This window comes from Daucus carota, chromosome 2 (genome assembly GCF_001625215.2).
Source record: "Daucus carota subsp. sativus chromosome 2, DH1 v3.0, whole genome shotgun sequence".
In the NCBI taxonomy this organism is placed as follows: Eukaryota; Viridiplantae; Streptophyta; class Magnoliopsida; order Apiales; family Apiaceae; genus Daucus; species Daucus carota.
In genome coordinates, this window is record NC_030382.2 from 48,702,659 (window position 1) to 48,730,351 (window position 27,693).

At 34.9% G+C, this 27,693-nt stretch overlaps 3 protein-coding genes across 3 annotated transcripts; all 3 read left to right on the plus strand.

The window, feature by feature from the left end:
• Positions 1-556: 556 nt before the first annotated feature.
• Positions 557-2,399, plus strand: LOC108206773 (protein PLANT CADMIUM RESISTANCE 2). Its single transcript, XM_017377175.2, has 4 exons — positions 557-926; positions 1,004-1,075; positions 1,540-1,752; positions 2,217-2,399. Exons 1-4 carry the CDS (start codon positions 677-679, stop codon positions 2,294-2,296), a joined length of 615 nt encoding a protein of 204 aa, XP_017232664.1. The 5' UTR covers positions 557-676; the 3' UTR covers positions 2,297-2,399.
• Positions 2,400-3,314: 915 nt separating this feature from the next.
• On the plus strand, positions 3,315-6,072 carry LOC108208105 (uncharacterized). Its single transcript, XM_017378590.2, has 2 exons — positions 3,315-4,359; positions 5,789-6,072. Exons 1-2 carry the CDS (start codon positions 4,117-4,119, stop codon positions 5,942-5,944), a joined length of 399 nt encoding a protein of 132 aa, XP_017234079.1. The 5' UTR covers positions 3,315-4,116; the 3' UTR covers positions 5,945-6,072.
• A 2,238-nt stretch (positions 6,073-8,310) lies between these two features.
• On the plus strand, positions 8,311-26,761 carry LOC108209007 (mediator of RNA polymerase II transcription subunit 23). The gene is made up of 21 exons (XM_017379684.2): positions 8,311-8,507; positions 8,594-8,634; positions 9,624-9,720; positions 9,853-10,833; positions 11,918-12,158; positions 12,970-13,187; positions 13,514-13,721; positions 14,088-14,365; positions 16,481-16,564; positions 17,416-17,510; positions 17,717-17,879; positions 17,956-18,201; positions 19,499-19,669; positions 19,750-19,863; positions 19,969-20,094; positions 23,124-23,272; positions 23,841-24,081; positions 24,183-24,930; positions 25,301-25,482; positions 26,102-26,205; positions 26,329-26,761. Exons 1-21 carry the CDS (start codon positions 8,370-8,372, stop codon positions 26,528-26,530), a joined length of 4,827 nt encoding a protein of 1,608 aa, XP_017235173.2. The 5' UTR covers positions 8,311-8,369; the 3' UTR covers positions 26,531-26,761.
• Positions 26,762-27,693: the final 932 nt, after the last annotated feature.

Consider the following 27,693-nt stretch of genomic DNA (forward strand, 5'->3'; position numbering starts at 1 on the left):
ATAACAATTACTCTCTCCGGATGTATATGTTTGGAATGTACACGGCGACTAAGAAAAATGTATAAGGTAATGTAAACCGTAAAGTAACGAGAAAGAGAAAGAAAAGTAGATAAACTGGTGGGACCCATACATATTTAATTGATAAATTTGAAAAAGTAGATAAAAGTAGTGGGGGTGGTTGGCATTTTTATATTATAAAAATTTATTATTTTGGGAAAGTTTTGAAGTGTATAGAATTGAATGAGACATCCCGAAGAGGAAAGTGTATAGAAATCAGAGGGATCGGAGGGAGTACCACGTCTGATTAACTTGTATGTACAGATCTGTGTAAATCTTTTGTCCTTAATCCAGTTATAAATTGTTGTACTTTGCATTCTAGTACTCACCTTATTCGCTGATTGCCATACAGTACTAGGAAATTTCTGAGCTACGAAATTGTTAAAATAAAGAGCCTTTAATTTGTGGTTTTGTTCAATTTTCGCCATGTTTGACCATTTCAAAGAAACAGCGTGGTAATGCATATGGGTGGAATATTCCAAGTAAATGTCAACAAATCAGTTATACTATAAGTTTGTTCAACTTAATTACAACCAGTCCTTGAAGACCAAGACTTGTGATCCATAGATTTGCTACAACATTAGTGCATCAATCTGGTTTGGATACGCAGCAATTAAAGATGTACTCTGCACATGCTAGTGAGTATGAGAAGTACTCTGGCACCCCACCACCAACCATACCTCCCTCAGCACCACAAGAGAGTCAAGCGATTGCCACGGGAGTTCCTGTCAACTCTAGCAGCGGCGAATATAGCACTTACTCCGGTAACACTCGTCCTGCTCCTCCACGAGTACCGCTTCAAATTCTGCCCAAGACTAGAGGTCCTTGGTCTACTGGTCTCTGTGACTGCTTCTCCGATCCCTCTAACTGTAAGTTTTTTTTTTTTTTTTAACCTCTTGTTATCGAGACAAGAAACTTCGTGATTGGATTTGGGTTGATGTTGCAGGTTGCATTACATTTTGGTGTCCGTGTATTACTTTCGGGCAAATTGCAGAGATTGTAGATAAAGGGTCTTCATGTAAGTTACAAGTTCAATTTTAGTATTCTTCTGCCTGACTAGCTAGCTGTAAAGTAATTAATAATGAATTACTTTTATTTGAATATGGTATTAGTGGATTCTTTCTAATCTTCACTTTCACTTTCCAAATGTACTTTTAAATATAAATACTGTAGCTATGTGTGATCATTCCCATATTGGTTAGTTCAAGTAGAATTGCAAACTTAAAAACAAGTAATGAAAATATTTACTCATAAATCGGATTCAAGTTGTCAGTTATTTTATAAAATTACCAAATAATTAAGTTGGTTTTTACATGAAAAATCTTTGTGTTAAGCAGACATACATGATACATACATAAGACTGCTAATTTGCTAAACTTGTAATACCAAGTTGTACAATGCAATTCAAAGTGTTGGTATTCACTGAAATTAGAAAGCCTGATACAGAACAAAAGTAAATAAGATGGTTTATAATCTATGCAGCTTGTGGAACGAGTGGAGCTCTGTATGCCCTGATAGCTTGTGTGACGGGGTGTGCTTGCTGCCTCTCCTGCTTTTATCGAACAAAGCTGAGGCAGCAATTCTTCTTGCATGAGACGCCTTGTGCCGACTGCTTGGTGCATTGTTGCTGCGAGCCCTGTGCTTTGTGTCAAGAATATCGTGAGCTCAAGAACCAAGGCTTTGAACTGTCCATAGGTAAGCACACTCACTTCCTTTACCATTTACTCCCTCTGTCCCTCTCATTTCTTTACAGTTACTATTTTGGGATGTCCAATAAGTTTTTCTCATCATTACTCCCACTATCTTCCCCTACTATCTCATATATAACAATAAAAACTACTATTACACTCACTACTTTCCTCCACTATCTCAAATCTATTATTAAATATTGATAGGTCCCACCACTTTACCCACTTTTCATCTAACTTTACTCATTTTTCATACATTATCTTGGTCTCCGTGTCCCCCTCCAATGTAAACAATTGAGGGGGACGGAGGGAGTATCTTTTTATAAATGGTTAATCGGACAATTGTTTTTATATATATAAATGCTTCTGTATCTCCCATCAATTTAGACTTGAACTCGTTGAGCCATTCAAAAATGTCACGGAATCAATTATTAAGCAAATCTAACTAAATACTTTCAATATCTAAAATAGGATGGCATGGAAATGCGGAGAAACATACTCGTGAAACGGAGATGGAACCGGTTGGTCCAGTGGGAGGAATGAGCCGCTAGCTAGCTATATGATGCTGTCCGAAACATTTGTATTTTTCTAAGACTGTACTAAACCATATAAAGAAAGAAAAACAACCCTTAATTGGAATGTGGCTTCTGTTTACCCCGCTGTTGCAACATGTATGTAATTGCTAGTAGAGCCGGCCAAACGGGCCGAACCGATTGAACCGGCACGGCCCGAACCGTGTTTTTAACCGCCCCGGAACCGTCTAAATACGGTCCGGTTCAAAACCGACCGAATCGTTACTCAACACGGGCCGAATACGAATTATCAAATATAAAACCGAACCGTAACCGGCCCGAAACCGTTAGAATTCGTTTAAACCGTCTCGTTTAAACCGTAAAACCGTCGAATCTGTAACCGCCCGGACCGAACCGTAAACCGTGTAATTTAATTATTTTATTAATTTATAATTGTATATTTTTAATTATTTTGATGAAAATTTTATAACTTTAATATGCTGAGTGCCGGGATAAAATTATTTTATTTTGTTATTATGTAATTAATTATCAATAAATTGTAAACTAATAAATAATTTACTTAACCGAAACAAAATTAGCTAAATTATTTTGTAAAGAAAATTACAGAAATTCAAAAATTAAAATGAAATAAAATTAAGTAAGTTATTTTTATATACACACCATATTATATATTTTATTTTATATTTTAAAACGAAATAAAAAAGTTGAAAAAAAGAAAAACATCAAATTTTATATTTTTGTGATTATTTTGTTTGGCACACGTACATGTCTTTAACTGTGAAATTGATTTACAGTTTTAAAGGTTTGACTGAACCGTGACCGAACCGTGGAACCGCGGTTCACGGTTTCTTTCCAAGTTTTATCTATCTTTTTCTTTACCAGTTTTATCATCCATTTTTAATTTAAATTTCATTTAATTTAAATTTCATTTAATTAAATTGATTAAAAAAGGGGAAAATTTGATTACATAATATATTTGGATATGCTAAGAAAATATAATATCTATACTTTCCGCAGTATACATATTATATTAGAAAAACATAAAATTTTATATTTTAAAACGAAATAAAAAAGTTTATATTTTAATACACTCGATATTATATATTTTCTTTTTTAATTTTAAACTAAATGTCCAGTGTCCACTGCTTTCTGTTGTACCACTGCCGCCTGTCAGAGACCGCCTCGCTGAACCGTTCGAACCGCGAACCGCCCGAACCGCGTGAACTGCATAACCCGTCAAACCCACCAAACCCGTATAACACGGTTCCGGTTACCTTCTACACCAGCCCGGCCCGGACCGGACCGGACCGCCAATCTTGACGTGCCGGTTACGGTTCCACCGGTGACGGTTCGAAACCCGTTTGAACCGGCCCGAACCGGCACGGCCCGCCCGTTTGGCCGGGTCTAAATTTGCTAGTATATATCTATTTGTGCTGTTTTTACTACATTATGCATTTGTGCTTTTGGGGAGTGGTCAAGAACCTTGTATATTTAAGTTTTTAATACATATGTATTCCTGGCAAGTTTTTCAATTTTCACTTTTGAATGATACTCCTTGACAAAACTCCAGTAATATAAAAACAGAAGCATCATGCACCCAAAAATGTGCGGCCTCCGTATAGGGAGACTTAAATAGTAACTTTGTCCCCTATGCATTCTCCAATGCACACAAGCAGAGTAAAGTTGCCAACATTTGATAATTGCAAAAAGTGGTGCTTTTTCCTTCTCTTTTAAATTTCTGATTCAAATATGTGAAAACAGCCCGCTGACTGAGTCTGTATTTTGAGAGTTTTAGAGAGAGGGGGGAGAGAGAGGGAGAGATTTAGTTGAGGAATGATATGGAGGTGGAGGGGGGATCAGCAGAGAAGGAACTAGATAGAAGAAGCAATTTCTTGAATAGTCTAATAAAGAAAAAAAAAGCCACTGAGCAAGAAGAAAAACATGATCGGCTCAATGTTCGAGTTAGGGCCTCCGATATGCCCATTTCGTTGCAAGACAGAGCTTTCGCTTGTGCTAGGTGCAACCTTGACTCCATGTCCGGAAAGCTCGACAACAAGAGCTTAGCTCTTGCCCTCAAGAAGGTAACTTCTGATGAGTTTTCTTTAATTTCTATCTTGTTTGTGAGAACATTGGAACCTATTGCTTTGTTCATTTACGTTACTTTATGGTGAATATTTCGGGATGTAGGTTTCTTCATTTTGTGTTTTAATATTGAAATTCTTCATTCCCACATCTCCAGTGTTTTCCTTCTGCGAGATTTCCTGGTGGCGTCTAATCTGTTGCCAATGTTTTGATAACACATACTTATCATATTACTATTCTTTTGCACATGTAGTTTTAAATTAAAGTTTCGAAGTGGTGTACAATGTCAGAACTGACATATTCCTTTGTTCAATGTTTACCTTATCTTGCACTTTTAGGCTGTGTTCACTTGGATTGAATGGAATGAGGGGAGAATGGAATGAAAAATTATATAGAAGTTTTATTAAGAAAGAAGAAAGTATAAGATAATAATGACTAAATACGAAAGGATTTAAATTGCTTGTGATAAAGATCACAAGGAAACATGATGTTGAAATGGAATGAGCATTCCTTCCGGAACATGTGGGTTAGAAATCTAGTTTAGATAGTAGGAATGGAATGATTGAAGGAATGAAAACTATACACATTTTTTCTAATCAACCTCATGTTAGAGTACAAAATTCATTCCATTCTCACTCCATTCCATTCCAACCAAGTGAACACAACCTTAATGATTAAGGTAAATTGCTTCAAGACTCGTTATTCCCATTGTCTTTTGTTGTAGTTTCAGTGTTTTGGGTTAAGATCTTGTAATCACTTTAAAGATGCACTTTTGAAGGATCCAATTTGATACTATTAAACATGACTAGAGAATTGAGACTGCTGTTGCTGCTGCAAATTATTTTTGCTTTGAAGTCTATATTGAGCTGACTAAGAACTTTGTCTATTGTTTGGTCCATTTTGATCTTAAGGTATCGGTATTTAACAACACAAAGTTATATTTCATTATTTCTGAACCCTGTTACCACTTAAGGCTATTCTTACTATGCTGTAAACTTGGCCATCAATATTAATCAGTTGTTCTTGTTATGTTGTTGTAACTGGTACCCCGTGGCACTGGTTGGTTCGTGTCCACCTGAAAATATAGCCTATTATATGCTCCTCTGGTTCTCTGGTGTTAACGTATGTATTCAGCCTCCTTGTTTTGTTCCGGGTTATGGTCAAAATTATCTCATAAATTAGGCTGTGATGTGTTTACACCACCTCCTGTCGAGAAATCCTTGTCTGGTTTTTGTTTTGTGAAAATGTTTGTGTTATAATGCGACTGAATTCAGTTTGGCATCAACGATAAAATGCTAGGAGGTTCTACATATGTTAAAACCAGTTTGTCATCTACTTCAGTTATGTTTTTGGAGAAATTTAATCTTCAGTGACTCATTGTTCCAAGTGCAATACTGTCTTTGATGTTGAATTTTTGTCACATCTCAGGAATTCGATACAATGTATGGCCCGGCCTGGCACTGCATTGTTGGCACTAGTTTCGGCTCATATGTCACACATTCCGTAGGAGGGTTTATATATTTTTCGATTGATAAGGTTTATGTGCTTCTCTTCAGAACTGCTGTGGAGCCTATGGGCCATTGACAAATTGACATATTCCTTTGTCCATTAGAAAGAACTTATGTGAAAGCTGGACTTGTATCTCTCCACTTCCTTTGCCCTTTTTTGTAGTATGATTTGTTTAAGAATGACAACCGACTATTTGTGTATCATTTCTTCCACTACAATTATAAATCCTAGCATAAGTCGTGTGTGCAAGCGACATGCTCAACTTGATGTATTAATTTATTTTGATTGGTAAAATTTTTATATACGGAGGAGGTCAATAAAAATAATCAAATACATGAAATTTGGTGCCACACAAAAATCTTTTAAAGTGTTGAAAGGTGGTGAAAAGAGAAGGATTAATTGAGTTTGAATAACTTACAAATAATAAGTGCTATTATTATATATGAGCTGACGACAATAATCGATGTGAATTAAACTTAGGGCACATGTTGCCGGGCCGTTTATTAAATACTCCCTCCGTCCCTCCCAATTCTTATCGTTTGGGTTGGGCACGGAGGTTAAGAAAAATATGTATAAAATAGTGGAAAAGAGAAAGAAAAGTGGGTGGAGTGGTGGGACCCATTGATTTTTAATGTATAAAAAGAAGATAGTGGAGTAAAAGTAGTGTGAAAAGGAAAGAAAAGTGAAGAAGTGGTGGGATCCATTGACTATTTTGGGTAAGTTTTGAAATGTAAAGAATTGGATGGGACATCCCAAAAAGGAAAGTGTAAAGAAATGGGAGGGACGGAGGGAGTAACAACTACTCCCTCCGTCCCTTTGAATTCTATACACTTTCTTTTTTTGGATGTCCCACTTAATTCTATACATTTCAAAACTTTCCCAAAATAGTAACTTTTTATAATATAAAAGTCTCAACCACCCACTACTTTCATCCACTTTTCCAAATCTATCCATTAAATATTGACGGGTCCCGCCACTTTACCCACTTTTCTTTCTCTTTCTCATTACTTTATCTTACTTTATACACTTTTCTTAATCTCCGTGTCCATACCAAACGTATATAACTCCGAGGGACGGAGGGAGTATATGCTTACCGATGCTTTATCTTTCAAAATTTTATATTTATAATAAAATATTATTTTATTTCAGAAAAATGTCAAAAAATATAGAATAAATTGATAATTAATAATAAATTTATATGTTTTTCATTATTTTTATATTATTAGGAAATATAATAACGATAATCATATACAATACATGAGTGAATAAAATATCAAATATACTTGATAAATGTGAACATTTGAATGTCTTTATTGATAATTAATGTATTGTTGTGATAATTTATATATAAAAAAACTATATGTAATAAATACTCTAAACTCATTCATATCAAGTGTCCCGGATGCATTAAATACAAGCCCGTATTTATTTATACATAAATTAATGTATTGTTATGATAATTTATATCGGTTTGTCCAGTGTGTGCCCGTAGGCACATGATAAAAGCTAAATTCTATGCATTTTAGCTCCATTTGATTGGTGTGGTACTGTGGTTGTTGTATATGAAGAGGGTTCATCATTATTAAGAAATATTATAAGTCAATCAAAATATATCAAAAAATAGAATTGATGAGCATATGCCCAAGAGCACACTGCACACCATAGAAAAATCAGATTTATATAAAAAAAACTAGTGGGGTGTATTCGATCAGAATTTTAATGAATTGTATGTGATTTTGATTTTGTGCGGATTCTTGATAAAAAGTCGTAGAGTTGATAGGATTTAAGTACAATATTTCAAAATCGCATGGTTTTTTTTGGAATTTTAAAAAACTTATAATACACTGAAAAATGTCACAAAATCCATTATTTTATGAAATCCAGAAAAATCCATAATACTACTCCATCTGTCCCTCTCATTTCTTTACAGTTGGTATTTTGGGATGTCCTTCTAATTTCTTTACGTTACTATAAACAGTAAGTTTTTCCCATTATTACACCCACTATCTTCCCACCACTATCTCGTATTTAACAATAAAAACTATTATCACACCCACTACCTTCTCCATTATCTCAACTCTATTATTAAATATTATTAAATATCCCCCTCCAATGTAAAGAATTGAGGGGGCGGAGGGAGTATCAAATTTGAATGGATTTAAAAAAATACCAATCGAATACCATCAGATTTTGATGGATTTTAAACAATCCCAATTGAATATCACCAGATTTTATAATATAATTTAAAATTCCAATTAAATATCTCAAGATTTTAATGGATTTTAAATAATCTCAATTGAGTATTCTCATGAATGAAAAAAAAATCTTTAAAATCTCAATTCAATACACCATATAGATGTAATAAATACTCTAAACTCATTCATATCAGCTGTCAACCATATCCATATGTATTAAATACAAGCCCGTATTTATTTACACATAATACAGTACAGCTGGACACCCGATTTATACGCACAGTAGACATAAGGAAACTGAAAAAATGCTGAGAGCTCCGAGTGCGAACAATTCACAGTCCAACCCACCGGACATGGATACCAACCATCAAAGAGCTTCACGGGCTTACCAGTTCCACCCGGCCCGACCCGTTATCATTGATCTCTTCAATCTCTACTTAGGAGTACGTCTACTTCACTTGATTTTCACTCAATTGTATTATTTCAATTTTTTTATTACGAATTATATACATGTTTTTGATTAATGCAGAGAAATAATCGCCAAAAGGCCGATGATGCCAGGGAGCCCCCGTAAGTTGCTTTTCTGTTCTTGCTTGTTTGAGTTCTGTTTCCTAGTTAGGGTTTATGTGATATTTATTGATTGTGTTCGTGATTTTGTCTCGTTGTATGATTAGTGAGCTTTAGTCATTTTATATCCATATAGGGTTTATCAACTAAACTAATTTAAAACTGAAAACCTAACCGTTACGAAATGCACTAAAAGGAATCTTTAGTAAAGATTGTAGATTATGATAAATATCATAATCAGGTAAGAACTGGGAGATTTTGATAAATTTTAAGTTATCTGATCTTAGAATTGTTTGAGTTCCGCCGAAGTTTTTTTGATAGAACTGGAAGTTTTATCAGGTTCATATTATATAAAATGATCCTACTGGAATATGATCCATGATTCGTATTCAGTTCAAATGATCCATGATTCGTATTCAGTTCAAACCGGCATATGGATTATATTTTTAGCACATTACGTTTCTAAGCAGCCATTTCATAATCTCTTAATATCTTTTGTAAGTTTAAATTTTTCACAAAATACAATTCATTGATAGATCAATTATCATCATATATACTTAATACATCATATATTTAGGTTTTACATTCGTGATTATAATATTTTATAGGGTTGAGTTATATGGAGACCACTTTTTTATTGGAGAGCTTGGAGACTAGATGTGTTTTGCTTGCAAACAGAACATTGCAAAATATATTAATTATACAAAACATGTTCTGCTTACGGTAAATATATGGTCTCCGAGGTCTCCAACAAAATAGTGGTCTCCATATAACTTTTCCCTATTTATAGTGTCAAGTCTACTCACAGTAAATATGTAGTGAAACAACAGAGTGAATGGTCAATTCTGCTGACACTGTTATCACAAAATAGAATAAGAGCTAATAACAGGTATTGAAATATTCACTATATTGTGCTGTATTCGCCACCCTGTTCCACTGCTACTTCTGTTAAAATTTTGACATATAATGACATTAAGAATATCTATTTGCAGGAATAAATCACAGAAACGTGTTTCCGCGAACAGAGAGCTTCCTCCTCGCAACGAACAATTTCTTATAGATTTTGAGCAGCTCCAAAGCCAATTTTCTGTGAGTTACATGATTAATACCTACATCACATTGGGGAATGATTGACTTATTACTTGATTATGTTTCTTCTGGTCCTTCACTATACCTCGTGGTACACAGAACATTAATAGTTGCAATTATCTAAAATTTCAGGACCAGGAGCAGTTGCGTGCAGTGACAGAATCTGTACTCATTTCGCTTGTTATTCAGTGCAGTGGTCATGCACCCCGTGCTGAATTTCTTCTCTTTGCTTTGCGTAGTTTGTGTAGTATAGGTTACATCAACCTAGATACTTTTCTTTCTTCACTTCTATCCTCAGTTACTGCTGCTGAGTTATCAGTAAGTCAGGGAAGTCAAATGATGTCTCCTCTCTCTGGTTCAACTTCACATCCTGGGGTATTACCATCTTCTGGCTTGATTTCGAATGTGTCTAACTATCAGTCTACAAATCCTGCATCTCCATTGCATTCAGTTCACGGTATTGGATCTCCTGCTCAATCAGCCAACGAACTATCTTCTCGTGGCCCTTCAATACCTATGAACTCATCTGATCACACATCCAATGGACAACAGTCTATGACCAGAGTCAGTATGTCAGCACGAGATAATGCCATAAGTAGTTTGCGTCAACTATGCTGCAAGATAATATTGATCGGGCTTAAGACGAACTTGAAACCAGTTACTCATGCTGAAATTTTTTATCATATGCTGAATTGGCTGGTAAACTGGGACCAAAGACAGCAGGGAAGTGATGATTCTGATAGTATAAGATCCTGTAAACCTGACAAGTCTTTAATTGAATGTCTTCATAGTTGCTTGGATGTGATATGGCTACTGGTTGAGGATGATAAGTGTCGTGTGCCATTTTACGAACTATTGCGCAATTGCTTACAGTTCATAGAAAATATACCTGATGACGAGGCATTGTTCACACTCATATTAGAGGTACATAGGAGGCGAGATATGATGGCTATGCACATGCAAATGCTAGACCAACACCTTCACTGCCCTAGCTTTGGAACTAACCGATATATCCCTCAGGCCATTACAAACATAGCAGTTGATCAAGTGACAAGCGTGCGATTTTCACCAATCACATATCCCAGTGTGCTTGGAGAGCCATTACATGGAGAGGTGATACTGTTTTGTAGTTATTACTCTAACAACTGTTATATAACTCTCTCTTTGCTTTTGTTACTACTGATATAAATCTTTGAATTATTAACTAAGCAGCCAAATTAGTTATATTGATATTAAATTTCACATTATTAGAAAGAAACATCTACGAGCCACAAGTGATGTTTAGCTCTTGTAGTTTATACTTTGCACTGGCAAAAGGAACATCTTTTAAAAGAAAAAACTTAGATATAAAGATTGATGGGCTGAATTGCAAATTTCAAGCAATAGGATCAGTAGCTAGTGGAACTGTGTATCTTATTGCATCTGTAATGGAACTAAAATAGAATTACTGGTTATATGTTATCTCACTTTAAGCTGTATGATGAGGTTCTTACTTAATAATTATAAGATTAGGCTTTAAGGTAAGCAGATAAAGTTCTTACTTTCTTTACGTATAAGATTGTGATCATTGCGACTTGGCTCTATAACTCTATCTGAGTCCGACATCCTTATGATTGCTTCCTGAGCAACAGAAAAATGATCACACGAGACAAGTGGATGAAAAATGCAATTTCCTTATAATTTAAGTGGCATTAGTATTAATAACTCTATAATCAGAAAATACTGCTTTAATATTCCAGATGGGAAGATTAAGATGCTTTTATTTCTTGATATAGCCTAGGGATTGCCCCTCACCTATAATGTAATAGGAAGTTCAGGATTTAGACCTCAGTGGAGCTGTGAAGGCGTGGTTAGCATATTCATTTCTACAAATGACCAGTAGAAGAAAAATTAAAACAAGCTAATACATTCACTCGCACTGCTTATCATAAGGGCTGTTTTATGTTCTGAGGATTGGTTCTGTGTATTTTCTTCCTTGTTGCTTTATTATATTTTGTCTATATGTTGGAACCAGAGCACCATTGTTCTAGACAACTATGGTGGCCTTCTGAGTGGTGACACCAAGTTAGATCTAAAGAGATGTAGGTGTATGCTATTGTTTGTCATGTACATTACTTCCAGTACAAAGGTCATGCCTGAAATTCAATATGAAACGATAATGCCATAAAGATGTACTAAACTATTCTTTTTTGGCTAGGATCTTGCTACTTCTATTGAAAAAGGGAGTATGGACTGGGAGAGAGCTATGCGTTGTATTAGGCATGCTATTCGTAATACTCCATCACCTGATTGGTGGAAACGCGTGCTTGTTGTTGCTCCTTGCTATCGGCAACAGTCTCAAACTCCTACTGGTGGAGCTGTTTTTACTACTGAAATGATTTGTGAGGCAGCAATTGACAGAATTGTTGAGCTTTTGAAGTTGACAAATTCAGGCTCAGGCAATGTGCACGTTAATTACACTTATTCCAGTGCAACATGATATATTAATAGTATTAATGACTGTATACATCTTTGTGCTATTTTCTATTAAGTTACTACTCAAAATCTAATTTCTACAATGACGTTCTTACTTGATTTTTAAACAATCTTTTAGCTGCATCATTTAGTAAGTTAATGTGATGAATATATAAAGCTGTTAATACTTAAACAAATGCCACTGTTACAAGGATATTTGTTGGTCTTTGTATGGTAGGCATATAATATTGGTAGTTTTTATAATATTGATATAAAAACTTTTAAATCCTTCATGATCCATTCATCAAACTCGAGTTTGCCTTGTCTCTGTCTGCTTCTCATTTACTTGCAGCATACGTACATAGCACATATGTACATATAAATATGCAGACATATAAAACTTGATGACGGATGTCTGTTGGCATGTAAAAGTCTGATGTATTTATGGTATTTTTTCCAGATAAAGTCTAGTATGTCTGGTTAGGTTTTCTAATTAGGGTAGTACCAGTTATATTCTTTCGCAGTCTTTTGTTCTCTCACATTCTCACAATCTTTTCACAGTCGAATAAGGCTTGAATATGATCAAAATATATCAACTTGGTTCCGTAAATTTATGGGACATTGATCCTCAAAGCCAAATTAGGCCAAGGTCTACGTACATGTGTTTAGGTCTTGGTTTGTCTTGAATATTATGAAATTGCAGCATCTGAACCTAGGATATGCGGTTTTTTCTACATGAGTGCAGTGGAATTTATTTTATCTTCCATGCTGATTTGACATGTTGATTCATTGCAGATGTAAATTGCTGGCAAGAGTGGCTTATTTTTGCTGATTTATTCCATTTTCTCATGAAAAGTGGGTGCCTTGATTTTGTTGATTTTGTGGACAAGTTAGTTGTGCGCCTTGCTGACGGTGATCAAGTTATTTTAAAAACAAATCATGTCACTTGGTTGCTTGCGCAAATTATTCGGGTTGATCTTGTTTTGAATGCGTTGAATACGGATCATAGAAAGGTTAGGTTTAATATATTAAATTATCTATCTTATTGTTTCAATTAAAGTTTTACACCTATATTTCCTTCTTATTTAAGAGATCATCTCTTTCTTCGTTAAGCCTTTTGTAATAAATTAATGTTTTTTTACTATTGCTTATTCAGGTGTTTCTAAAATAGAAATCATTATATCCACGTTATTACTTTTAAGAAAATTGTTTTTTCTTAAATTTTCAGATTATTTATAGCTACGTTCATCGACTCTTCGTCCTAGATTCCTAGTCGTAATACTTTGCCATATGATTCTTAGTTTGACATAAAAGTTTTTTTTTTTTTTTTTTTTTGCAGGTAGAGACAACCCGAAAGATGCTATCTTTTCATAAAGAAGAGAGAAGCTCCGACCCTAATAGTCCACAAAGCATCCTTCTTGATTATATTAGCAGTTGTCAGAATCTACGTGTCTGGTCACTGAATACTGCAACCAGGGAAATTTTAAATAATGAACAATTACAAAAAGGAAAGCAAATAGATGAATGGTGGAAGCAAACCAACAAAGGTCTGTATTATTGGATTTGATGGTCCATACATCTTGGCTGGAATTTCTTTTCCTCTTTATAGCCTAATCTGAGTTGGTTCAACTTTGGACCTGATTCAAGTGCCCCATCCACAACAGAAAGAAAACATCTCCAACCATCCCTTTCCTGCTGTCCCCTGTGCATCTGTAGCTGAGCTATATGTCATTTATCAATAAAACAATGAAGTTATATTGCCAATGCTAGTTATAATTCATACCTTAGTTTCCACGTGCACATCACATAGTAGATATTCCTATTATCCTATATCCCCTTTTTTATGTAATTCCTTTGTGATTTTGTTTTCCTTCTAAATAGATGGCTAATACGTGACCTTGTCAAAATATCAGGGGAATTCATGATGGAATACATGAATATGGATGATAGGTCAACTGGCATGTTTTGGGTTGTCTCATACACCATGGCGCAACCTGCATGTGATACAGTGCTCAGTTGGTTAACATCAGGGGGAACAGAGTCGCTACCAGCATCCAATCTACAGGCTAATGACAGAATTACGGTAATACGGGAAGTGAACCCAGTGCCAGTATCCCTCTTATCAGGGCTTTCAATGAATATGTGTATGAAATTGGCTACTCAGCTGGAAGAAGTTATGTTTAATGGACAGGTACTTGCTGCGTTTCTTCTAGTTTTTACCTTCTACTGGATTCTCCTGCAAAGTCTTGAGTCTCAGTCGGCTACAACTAAAATCTACTCAACGATGCCATTATTCCAATCATTTTTTGCAGACATGAATTTTGATAAACTTATGGGTCAATACTCAGTATTTTTATGATGCGGAGCATGAGCTAAAGACTTTGATTTGATCAATACTTATCACTTATCTTCTGTGGACAACAGAACAAGTAAAGATAACTTAGTCGTAATCAATTTGTTTGTATAAGAATATTAGATATAGATATTTGTTCCCTTTGTTAAATATTGTAGTAGATAAGTATTAGGTATTAGTTATTAATTAGGAATAATTTGCAATTTCTTAGGATCTCACTTGTCCTCCAAGTATTAGAATATCTTATATACAACTGTAATCATCTTTATGTGTCAAAGTTATATCTGATATGAGTTATATCTGAGAATATATTGTGTGTTTTGCCTATTCTTTGCGGATGTAAGTTTGCGGAGATAAGTTTTATCCTTTTATTTACCCTTTTTCTACCCTTGTCCTACAAATCGTTCTCGTGGTTCAGTCACTTATCTTATGGCTTTTACTCCTGTATGCCATAAAATTCACACAAGTCCCTAAGTGAACATGCATAGAACCATTTAGACTTGAGAATATACAAAGAAGTCGCGGAGGGTTACAAGTGATTAAGTGATTAGTTTTTAATATTAGGAGAAGTGGTTTTGTCACATGAGTAGGCAATTAGGCATGTTCGGTCATGTTACCTGAACTGAAGACGTGCATTGGAACTGGTTTTACCTTTTAATCGTATTCCATAGTTAATTTGTTATGTTAAGTTTCTGTTAGAATATTGTCTGGTGGGAAGGTCTGTGCTGATTGGAGTTTTTTCAAGTCACCTCTGAGCCATCAATCCAGGAATATAAGGCCGACTTGAGGCGTGTCTCCTTTGTTCATTGTTTGGTGTGGTACAGGCAACTGCTTAGTGTTTACTAGTTTTGTTTGTAGCAGCTTGACCTTCACTTAGGGATGGCAAAACAATCAGATCCGGTGGATACCGATCCGTTCTGACCCGATTGGATATACGTTTTATATATATTATAAGTAAAGATATAATAATATTATAAATAGAAGACAAATAATATACATTCTTATATTTCACGATTTTTATTACTACTCATATTCAAATCAGTTCATCCTTTTTTTTAAGTAAATCATTTAGTTCTTCTTAACTACTGGGGATTTCAGATAAGTATGACAACAAGGATTATTGTTCAGTTAATTGGTAGTAATTATTTAGGTAATTAATTATTTAGGAAAGTGAAGGAAGTTAATCGATTAAGTTAGGTTAGGTTTTATTTTTTATACATGCCACATCATCCCCGCATGTTAATAACAATAATCAGTAATTAATTATTTAGGTAAGTGAAGGAAGTTAATCGATTGAGTTAGGTTTTAATTTTTATACATGCCACATCATCCCCACATATTAATAACAATCATGATTATTTTTGGAATGTGAGACTAAAATAGGTGATATATGGTTGCAACCAATATTTTCTTCTATTTTTGTGCTCGAAAAGATTAGAGGCTTAGTAGATTTTCTGCAATAATTTCACCGCCTCTTCTATCTTTTTATTCTTTGTTCTCATATTTCCAACAGTTAACTCATTGTTTCATAAATTCCATTCTACGTTACTAATGCAAAGAACACAAAACATATGTTCTTATGATGATCAATGAATATCCCTTCCTTACCCACAAATTTGAAATGAATCACTTACAGGGAACAGTTTTTGAAGGCATCTTTTGTCTCTTTATTCCAACTAATTTGCTAGCTAATCTTTTGAAGAACAACCTCCAACTGCTACTATCTGTGTCAGGCCGTTATTGACTGCAGTATGTTTTCCAAAAGTTTAGTGTGCGTCATGTCAGGAAACATCAAAGTTATACACACTGTTTAGAAATTTATACCCTTAATTCCCTATAGTGCCCGGTCAATGTATAATGTTTCTTTCCCACTTTGAGTGTTAAAGGCTATCACTTTCAAGTCTGATATTAACTGTTAGTTATACTTGAAAATGTTAATTTCTACACATGCAGGCTGTGGCTAGTATTGCCTTGGTTGAAACATACGCAAGATTGCTTCTCATTGCGCCTCATTCATTATTCCGTCTTCATTTAAGCGTAAGTTTTTCTTTTCCTTCTATCTGTATTAATAAGATTAATGGTCTAATATGAGTGTCTATGCATTTATGTTATTTTGTCTAGTGTTCTGAGAACATCTATAACTGCTTGGATTGTAGCATTGAGGTCCTGGACCAAGTCAACCTCTAATTTTTTTGTACATGAAACACCCTGCCTCCTATGAATCAGGCAAAAGATATATGTCCTAGGTTTAACCTTTATTTGTCACTTTTGGCATTATTGTGACAATGTTTGGTTGAAAGAAATACTTTGTCATTTAAGCTGTTTTTTAATGGCTACTAATAGCCTCTACACTGCCGATTTCAAATCATTCTGCTAAAATCCTTACAACGAATGTACTTTCAAGTCAACTTAATTAATGTTGCTCACGTCCTTGTTATAGGTATCTTTTTTTCTTCCTTATAAGTTTTATTACAAGTATCTGGGAAATAAAATGCTTGCTTGCTTGTTGGTTATATTGTCCTCCCATCCTGCTCCTATTTGTTTGGACTTTTTTCCCCTGCTGAAGAGTCTCACTGATTTGACCTTGGCTGCTGGCACATGGCAGGTGTTGTTAAAACCATTTTCTTTTCGTAGATCACTGTTTGCAAGCATTGCAGCTTGAGTACTTTGTTATAAATTGAGTGTTATTCTTCTTTAATTCCTGGTACCTGATTATCTTTTCTGTTGGATTTCCTCCATCTACAATAGTGTACACTTGCTAGCTTAAACTGCTTGTAAATAGTTTACCCGGAAATAATGTTTGGGACCTTATATATTTCTTATTTCTTTGACACCTGTGCTTCTCTTGTGAATACGTACGTTAATTGCAATGTTGTGTGTTTCTGCAGCATTTAACACAAAGGAATCCAGCTACGTTAACTAGGCCGGGGGCATCTCTTTTAGTTCTTGAACTTTTAAATTACCGATTTCTTTCGCTTTACAGGTAATAGTTTAATTATATTGTCATCAACTCTTTATTTAAATATGAGTTAATTAATATGCAATTAAGTGATATAAGCTCGAAGGTTTTTTCTAGAACTCTTCTGTTTTTATATGTGTTTTTTTAGAGATTTTTAAATGATGTGATGCATGATATTTTATGGGAATCTGTGACCTAAACTAGCTTATCTTTTTGGTTCACCTTTTTAGGTATCTAGGAAAGAGCAAACCCTTGATGTATGATGTTACAAAAATAATTGCTAATCTGAAAGGGAAACGTGGAGAACATCGCACTTTTAGATTAGCAGAAAATTTGTGCATAAATCTTCTTCTGTCACTGAAGGACTTCTATGTCGTGAAGAAGGAAGGGAAGGTGCAAATAATTGCCTAATGTCTAATTTGTTTTCCCATGCTGCTTAGGACTTCTCATTTACTAAAAAAAATTTCAGGGTCCTACTGAATTTACTGAAACATTGAACCGAATAACCATCATGTCCCTTGCCATCATCATCAAAACACGTGGAGTTGCTGACGCTGACCACCTCCTCTATCTTCAACCAATGTTGGAACAGATATTAACGAATAGTTCGCATACATGGTCTGAAAAGACTCTTCGTCATTTCCCCTCACTTTTGCGTGATACATTGATTGGGCGCATGGATAAACGGAGCATTGCGATACAAGCCTGGCAGCAGGTTACATTATAAATTTTATCATCCTGCAAAAGTTTGATTGTCTTTAGGATTATATGTTTTTAACTTTTGTGTACAATCTGTTTTGGCTGCTGGCACTAGTTGTACTTCATGGTTATGTTTGCTTATATACTGCCTTGTTTCTCTATTTTGTTTTATGCTAATTTTATCAGCTTTTGAGATCGAGAAATGTTATCAGTGTGTTGAGTGTTGACACTTAAATCTTTATCTAGTGTTATTCATTCAGTCTATGCATGTTAAATTTCGACTCGAAGATTAGATTTTACATTTTTTAAGTATGATCTTTCTTGTGCAACATATCTGATTTTGGTTAAAAACAAGTCTTGAGTAACAATCTATTGGGTCATGCACATATGATTCAAGTGCATTGTCACCTCAGTTAATTATAAAATTGAAATATCTTATGAAACAACTGGTTAACAATATGAACTACAATTGAAGTGATTATTTTTCAACGTTTTACCCAGATTTATGAAGAATGTCTGTTGGTATAACTAGTGTTAATCACGGAGGATTGTACTAATATTGCTAATCAGTTGTTTTAACTTTAAACTAACAGAAGTGAAAATACTTGATTATTTCTCTATATTGCTCAAGTTTAGAAGTGCATCATTTAGACTACTCTGCACAACTAGTTTTATCATTTGGGATTGTACTTTATATTGGTAATCAGTTGTCTTAGATATTTTGATTTTAAACCAACTGAAGTGAGAATGCACTTGATCATTTCTCTATCTATTGTTTAAGTATGATCTTTCTTGTGCAACATATCTGATTTTGGTTAAAAACAAGTCTTGAGTAACAATCTATTGGGTCATGCACATATGATTCAAGTGCATTGTCACCTCAGTTAATTATAAAATTGAAATATCTAATGAAACAACTGGTTAACAATATGAACTACAATTGAAGTGATTATTTTTCAACGTTTTACCCAGATTTATGAAGAATGTCTGTTGGTATAACTAGTGTTAATCACGGAGGATTGTACTAATATTGCTAATCAGTTGTTTTAACTTTAAACTAACAGAAGTGAAAATACTTGATTATTTCTCTATATTGCTCAAGTTTAGAAGTGCATCATTTAGACTACTCTGCACAACTAGTTTTATCATTTGGGATTGTACTTTATATTGGTAATCAGTTGTCTTAGATATTTTGATTTTAAACCAACTGAAGTGAGAATGCACTTGATCATTTCTCTATCTATTGTTCTGATTTAGTAAGTGTGTCATTCAGGACAACTACTTTGTAACATATAGTGACTTTCGTTCGACAGGCTGAAACAACTGTGATTAATCAATGCACACAGCTTCTTTCACCAGCTGCTGATCCTACTTACGTGATGACTTATATTAGTCATAGTTTCCCCCAACACCGACATTATCTTTGTGCTGGAGCATGGATATTGATGCACGGCCACCCTGAGAATATCAACAGTGCCAACCTTGTAAATTTCTAATTGCTTTGTTCCACTATATTACCTGTATGTTTTTTGCTCTTTCATTTAATTTGATTTATGACATGCAGGCACGTGTCTTGAGAGAATTTTCCCCGGAAGAAGTTACTGCAAATATATACACAATGGTGGATGTCCTTTTGCATCACCTTCAACTAGAGCTGCAGCGTGGGCATTCTTTACAGGTTCTGATCTGCTTGCTTCTATACCTGGATTCTCAAACTTCTTTGTAACGTTCTCTTAACGAACTCCTCCACTTAAATATTTGAACTGGTTCTTATGTTGTGTAGGAACTTATGGTAAAAGCATGTGCAAACTTGGCATTTTTTATATGGACACATGAGCTGCTGCCTCTAGATATATTGCTTCTGGCACTAACTGACCGCGATGATGATCCCCATGCTTTGCGTATTGTGGTATGGTGCATTAACTGTCACTTATGTCAGATATATAATATATTCACTCTGAATTATCTCAAATTCGTTTGTGCCAAAATTGCGCCTTCCTTGCACGATCGGAAAACTCTTTTCAGTACCTCTGGGTGATGACCATATGATGGTTCAATAACCTGATTTTACTTTTTCGTACAATTTATGGGGATATCCTGCTGCATCACATTACATTTGATAGTTCTTAAGATTGTGTTTGGGAACATGTAATTCATTTCAAAGTATGGATTTCAAATGACATATTTGAGTTTTCATTCTAAATTCTCAAGTTTATACTAGTATTTAAGTGTCTCATATATCAAATGAAATCGACATCCTAGTTCTTTTATTTATCCAAACATGTCATTTGATCAGATCCAAAATTTCAAATGAAATCCATGTTCCTGACCAGGCCATTAATTAAAATCTACCCTATATGTTAGACCTGATGTTTTAAGTAATCAGTTTGTCCAATATAATAATATAAATCATGTAGTACCCTGGTTTAATGTTGGCTACTTTGTTATGATAGACCCTTAGAATTTACCTTGGCAATGGTCAAATGCAGAAATTTTAATACTCATATACATGTCTCCCAACTCTCGAGGTGCCCTGTGGCCTATGGTTACCAAGGAAAGGGGGTATTTACGACACTACAACTCTAGGGATAGAAACCCTTGGACTTGATTATGATACAACTGAACATTCAATCAATAAAGCTATTAATGACTATTATTGTGATGTCTTATATTTGAAAGACCATCAAAAAAATTGTATGCAGGTTTGTCTTGAAGTCATTTTAGGACTCACATTTAAGGATGTACAACTAAGGTGGAAAGGATAGTTAATGTTTTATACATCAATCGAATGCAAATGTTTATAGCACAAGCTGTATTGTAGCATAGCCCTTTGATGTGACTAGTTTACGTTGGATTCTGCTTCATGATATATGGGTATTGGGCTTTAACATAAAAAGAGTATATGTTTAATTATGATTATCTCTACCATTTTCCCCGCCTTAACAAATCCTGGTTAATAGTTAACTATAACTGGGCTGTTGATGCAGGATCTTTACACTCAGCGCTTAGAACTTTATACAGAACAGCTTAGAAACTTAATACTAGAAAATAGAGTAGAAATGAACTGATTTTATGACAGAAAGGGAGAACAAACTAGGCCTCACACCTAGATTACTTAGGTCTCACACCCAAGAAAGTAATAGAACTCAGGTCTCACACCCAAGAAGAGTAATAAAACTCAATTCATTCCAATCTGCCTCAAACAAACTGAGTACAAGAATTTATAGCTCCCTTTGGAACTTTCTAGCTGAATAACATTTAATGTATTCAATTCGAAGGACCTTCAGACTTCTAAGAGACTTTTTGACTTGTTTGACTAATAGACTTAGGCTTTAGGACTTCTTCATTAATTAATCATGAACTTAGTATTTTCTGGAACATTTTTACTTATTTCCTGGAACCTTCTTCTGCCTTCTTGAATATGTTTTCCCATACCTTCTTGAATTGACATCAGCTGTGCCAACTTCCAACATAATTAGGGTTATGATACCGAGCATTACATGGGCATCTCCCTGTGTACCCAGCCCCACTCAATATTAATTTGGTAACTGTTTTAAGAGTTAAAAAAGACCCGGCGTGAAAATAGGAAGACACGTGCTTGTCTTCAAACCTAATTAAGTTCTGTAAACACGTACCACAAGTTCTGTAGACCATAGTTACATAAGACTTGGTTCGATTCGAAACGGGGAACGAAATCGGGTACGCGGAACATTAGTTTTAGTGAATCCGGTACGATGGAACGTATGGGTACGATAGAACGTATGGGTACAACTGGTCCTTTTAAAAAGAATTCTATAATCATATATATAAATTCCATTATAATATACAATTTTAGTTGATAATTTATAATTTATTTTAAAGAAAAAGATGTTGAATAACAAATAAAAGTACACATTTATTGATAAAATAAACTACTTATCATATGACATAAACATGGATCTATTGTTCAGAACAAGAATGAAGTGTGTTCTTGCGGGTCATCACTTCCGGCGATCTAAGTCGCGACCCCGAACGTTTCCGTTTGCGTTTCGGGTACGAACGATTTGGATCGCGGTACGTGGTAGCGTACCCGTTTCCTTGTAACTATGCTGTAGACACGTACTGATAAAAAATAAAAAATTGAAGAACAAAAAAATACAAAATACAACAAATACAATGTCCTGTATTTTTTATACCCTATTTTTTTATGACATGTTTGTTCTTTGATTTATAATATTTTTTATGTTTTATGTTTTGTTATATGAAAAAAGGATTGACACAATGGAAAACTTGATGTTTTAAGTGCACGAATTTGGGGGATGAGCTAAAAGTATTGCAGATTTAAGACCGAAGAAAGTTCAATAATACACATTTGGTTTCTAATTTGGAGAAATGTGCTTTAATGGTTAAAGTTGGTGAGAACTGAGAAGTGCATCGTCAAATTTTTGGAGAGAAGTGTTCCAGAATAATTGACAGTAGGTTTGAATAGTTTTGAGTGGTTTTTACTATAGTGGTCAGTAGGATGATTAGAATTAGTTCAAACAATTAGGATTCTTCAGGCCCTCTTCTATGTCTTCATTCTCATCCTATGTAAATGCTTGTTACTTGCATTATAATTTATACATAAAAATGAATATGTGGATGCCGGACGGCATGTTTTGGACAGATTGACTCTGCAGTTGACCAGAATTATGCAGGGTCAATCTGTAATGTCATTTTGCATAAACATTATAAATCCAGTCAGGGAAAGCCGATCACTGGCAATGTTCGTCGAGTTTGATGATTGATTGTCAAGATTTCCAAAACATGCAACTTAAGTTCATTTCAAACAAAATAAAATAAGATATTGAGGGTTTAATGTGTACAAAAATGACTTACTTGAGGGTGCATAATGGATCATCATCTTCTAGTAAATAGTATTCATTTTTATGGGCTTTGGGTTAATTGTCATCTGAGCAGATCAGTCTACTTGAGAGACAGGAGCTTCAACAGAAAGTAAAGTTTTACCTTAATAATCGCGGCCCACCTGAACATTGGCTTTTCTCTGGACCTTTTAAGCGTGTTGAGTTGCAGAAGGCTCTTGGAAACCATTTGTCATGGAAAGAAAGGTAAAGTTGAAACTGGCATGGTATGTATATACGATGTTAATACTCAATTAAGGTTTAATATGAAACTTGATAGCAATAATCTGCTAGAATTAAATGAAAAATGCTCATTTATTTAATTTTTTTTTTATATACTCGTTTGCTGAGACCTCCCTAGGAAGGAGTTGACCGTGTAAATCAAGGTAATAAAATATAATCGAACAGGAATCCTGTTACATTGTTTCTTTTTGACGTTAAAAGTATATCGCACTCTTAGCAAGTAGAAGATATATTAATAGAGAAAGTAACATTTAAAAAGTTTGAGAGAATAGTTACCACTTGGCCTTTTAAAATGGAAACAAAGATGAAAAGGAATTTAGCAAATGTGAGCGCTGGATATTGGTGTAACCCTCCAATTGTTTACAATTTTCTTACATGTTTACATAGATTTAGATAGGTAAGTTTAATGATACAAAGTGTATATAGAACCATTATATATGCAACATGTCTCTCCTCTATATATATTATAAACGGTCTTGCTACTCATATGAATATATGACACTCATACATTCTGTTCTCGTATGCTATACAGGTTTCCTCCTTTCTTCGATGACATTGCTGCACGATTGCTTCCTGTCATTCCCTTAGTTATCTATAGACTCATTGAAAATGATGCCATAGATGCAGCTGATAGAGTTCTTCAATTGTATTCCACATTTCTTCATTACCACCCCTTAAATTTTACATTTGTTCGTGACATCCTTGCATATTTCTATGGTCATCTCCCAGGAAAACTCATTCTTCGTATACTGAATGTGCTAGATATTAAAAAGGTAATTATGGTTTTCTTTCGCTTCCAGTTTCCTTGTTTAAGTGTGCTTTTTACTATGTCATGGTATTGTCCTTTTTGTGTTAATTGGCTTTTCTTTTTCAGATCCCTTTTTCCGAGTCATTCCCTCAACATATCAATGCCTCAAATGCTGCAGCGTCTCCTCCATTGGAGTACTTTGCCACCCTTCTATTGGGCATCGTCAATAATGTCATTCCTCCTCTTCATAGCTTAAAATACGGACCAGGAGATGTTCGTGTTCCTCATAACAAGATCCCGACAACATCTCAGCCTGGACCAACAAATGCAGTTGAAGGTCAGAAGGCATTCTATCATATTCCAGATCCTGGGACGTATACCCAACTAATTCTTGAAACAGCAGTCATAGAGATACTATCACTTCCTGTATCTGCGTCACAGATTGTGACATCGCTTGTTCAAATTGTTGTTCACATACAACCAACCCTAATCCAATCCAGTCACTGCCTTCATGGAGCTTCTAGTGGAGTATTTTCTGTTCTGCCAACATCACCCTCAGGGGGGAGCACTGATTCCATGAGCGCTAGTAGATCAACACCTTCTGTTTCAGGGATGAACTCCTCCAACATTGTGTCTCGGAGTGGTTATACGTGCCAGCAGTTATCTTGCTTGCTAATTCAAGCTTGTGGTCTTCTGTTGGCTCAGCTTCCTCAAGAATTTCATGCACAACTTTATATTGAGGCAACACGTGTGATAAAAGATAGTTGGTGGCTTACTGATGGCAAAAGGACCCTGGGAGAGCTAGATTCAGCTGTTGGCTATGCTTTGCTAGATCCAACCTGGGCTGCTCAAGACAATACCTCTACAGCCATTGGTATGTTTGACACTGGTGATATAGTGGTAAAACTACAGTCTACCAGTTATTGTTTATCTTTTTATATTATAGAATTAGATTAATATTTTCTTTATACTGAAGACGAATGCTCCTTTAAAGACTCATTTTGAATATTCACTAATTTCTAAATGTTTAAAATATGCCTTTTCAAATCAAATCTTTGACACCTGCATTTCTTTTCACATTGTATTTCCTAGCAAGCTGAAGAAATGTTTAAATACCTCAGATAATCACAATCAAGTAATAGTAAAATGCTTGTAATAATTATGGTTTTCCTCTTCAAAATATGTAAAGTATTTCTCCTTTCCAACTATTATCCAATAATAACTTTCTTCTTTTTGGTTTCCAGGCAATATTGTGTCTTTGCTTCACTCTTTTTTTAGTAACCTTCCTCAGGAGTGGCTAGAGGGAACCAATCTTATCATTAAACATCTCAGGCCTGTCACGTCGGTTGCTGTGCTGAGAATAGCATTTCGTATCATGGGCCCCCTGCTACCTAGAGTGGCTAATTCTCACAGTCTGTTCAATAAGGTATTAAAAGGCACTCATCCTATATTCTTTAAAGACTCCCGAATGCTTGTGAACTTTGACCTAAATGCTGAAAATATTTTTAAGTCATATTACTTGCTAAATAACAATTTTAGAACTATGTTCATGTTACATACTCGTCATACCAAGTATGTTGAGAGAGTATGATATTTTGAGGGGCTGTGGTGGGTTTGGAATTCACCAAAGTTGGTGCATTTGGGACAGTAATTTTGATTTTTGGGGGTCTGTTGTGCATATTTGATTTACCGAAGTTGGAGGTGCAGTCAAATTCAACAAATAAATTTGAATTTGTTACTTTTTTTTTCTGGGTTTGGGTAATGGTTTGGCCTGAAGTATTAAATTGGGACATGGATTTTGGCTCAAGCTGTTAGTGGCCAGTTGATGAACTCCCAGTGTTGCTAGGTTTTGTGTCCAATTGGTGGGCTTCTCATAGTTCAAAAAGTATAAATTTAACGATTCACATAATAATCAGCACCTTTTTTTTTTTGCTAAATTAATAATCAGCATCTTATATTCGATACATTAAATGTCTCGAACAATGCAGATCAAAGTTTTAAAATTTTCAAAGTTTAGATCTCAAGTTATGTTTTGTATGTACCAGTTGCTCTCGATGCTTTTAAATGTACTGGTGGATGTGTTTGGGAAGAACTCACAGCCATCAACCTCAGTGGAAGCCTCAGATATAACAGATCTTATCGACTTCCTGTAAGATTCAAGTGTCCTGTCATTGAATAAATAACCTATTTATGGTTTATCTGTGTGAAATATTAATTCTCTTGTTTAATATGCAATCTCATATCATGATTTATACATATGCGCTTTCATCAGACATCATGTCATCCACTATGAAGGGCAAGGAGGGCCTGTTCAGCAAAATAGCAAACCTAGAGTGGAGGTTTTGGCTCTGTTTGGAAGAGCGTTGGAAAGTTTACGTCCAGATGTTCAGCATCTTCTTTCTCACCTTAAAACTGATGTGAATTCTTCCATTTATGCTGCTACACATCCAAAGCTAGTCCAGAACCCCTTGTAAATATCTCACATAGCATTTTTGTAATTTATGTATCCTTAGTACTAGGGATCCATTGCTGCACAATGAATTCTGTAGGCTAGGTGAGTATTCCGGAGGCCCTGACCCCATTATGGGACTAGTAGAAAATATGCTTAGGTTAATAGATTGTAAACTAATGTAGAATCAGGTTAAAGTACTTTTTTTCCATCTATGCTATCAGAGCGAGCAGAGGTTTACCCCTAGCTTCAATAATGTTCTCTGTTGCATCGATGCTGCGCTTTTCTCTACATTGTCCAAAACATAATTCTTAGTTACAGATAATGTCTTCAAATGATTTAGTTACAGATAATGTGCGTGAAAATTGGTATATGCGGGATGCAGCCCCGGGTTGTCTTCTTTAGTTTCTTTCATTGACTTGGTAAATTTCGCACAAAAATTGACAGCCCTTGGATTTTTAATGCTATGGGAGGGGAGTGTTTTGCTAGAAACAAAAAAGAAGAAAGCAGAATCAAAATTATCGGGAAAGATATTAAAGAAGCGTACTAGTGAGTTGGATACGGAGTTATTATGCATGCTCATTGCTCACATACTACACTCTGAATTAGATTCCCTCAATATTTCATGTAGTCGTTTATCTCAATAGCAACTCCTGCTATAGCAATTGTAGCAGCTCCGGTATCTATAGATTTTGCACCTTTTAAAGTAATGTATGTATCCAAAACTCTGACTATTTTTTTTGTCTAATTCTAGATTCTCGTCACATTTTTTTTAGAATCACAATTTGATAAACTTAATTAATTATTGATCGGCAGCAAACCTATTTCATAACAAGAGCTTTCCTTGATCAGCTAACTTTAATTTTAATTTAAGTCCCTTGGTAGTTTGACTGATTTCATACCTTAAACTTTCATTAACCTGCTGACCTTATTTTGTAAACTTAGCCAGTTTTATTATAATTCGACTAAACGATTTTATCGTGATTTTACCTTAAACTTTTCTTACTAAATGACTTCATCGTTATTTCTTAACCTTAAACCCCTTTTTTTTAATCCGCTGACCTTATTTTATAAACTTGGCCATCTTTATTATAAATGACTTCATAAAGTCAATGTATTTTTTTACTAGTGTAGCATAGACGTTTGGCTACGAGAGCATATATTGGATCCGGAAAACTTTTAAGAACT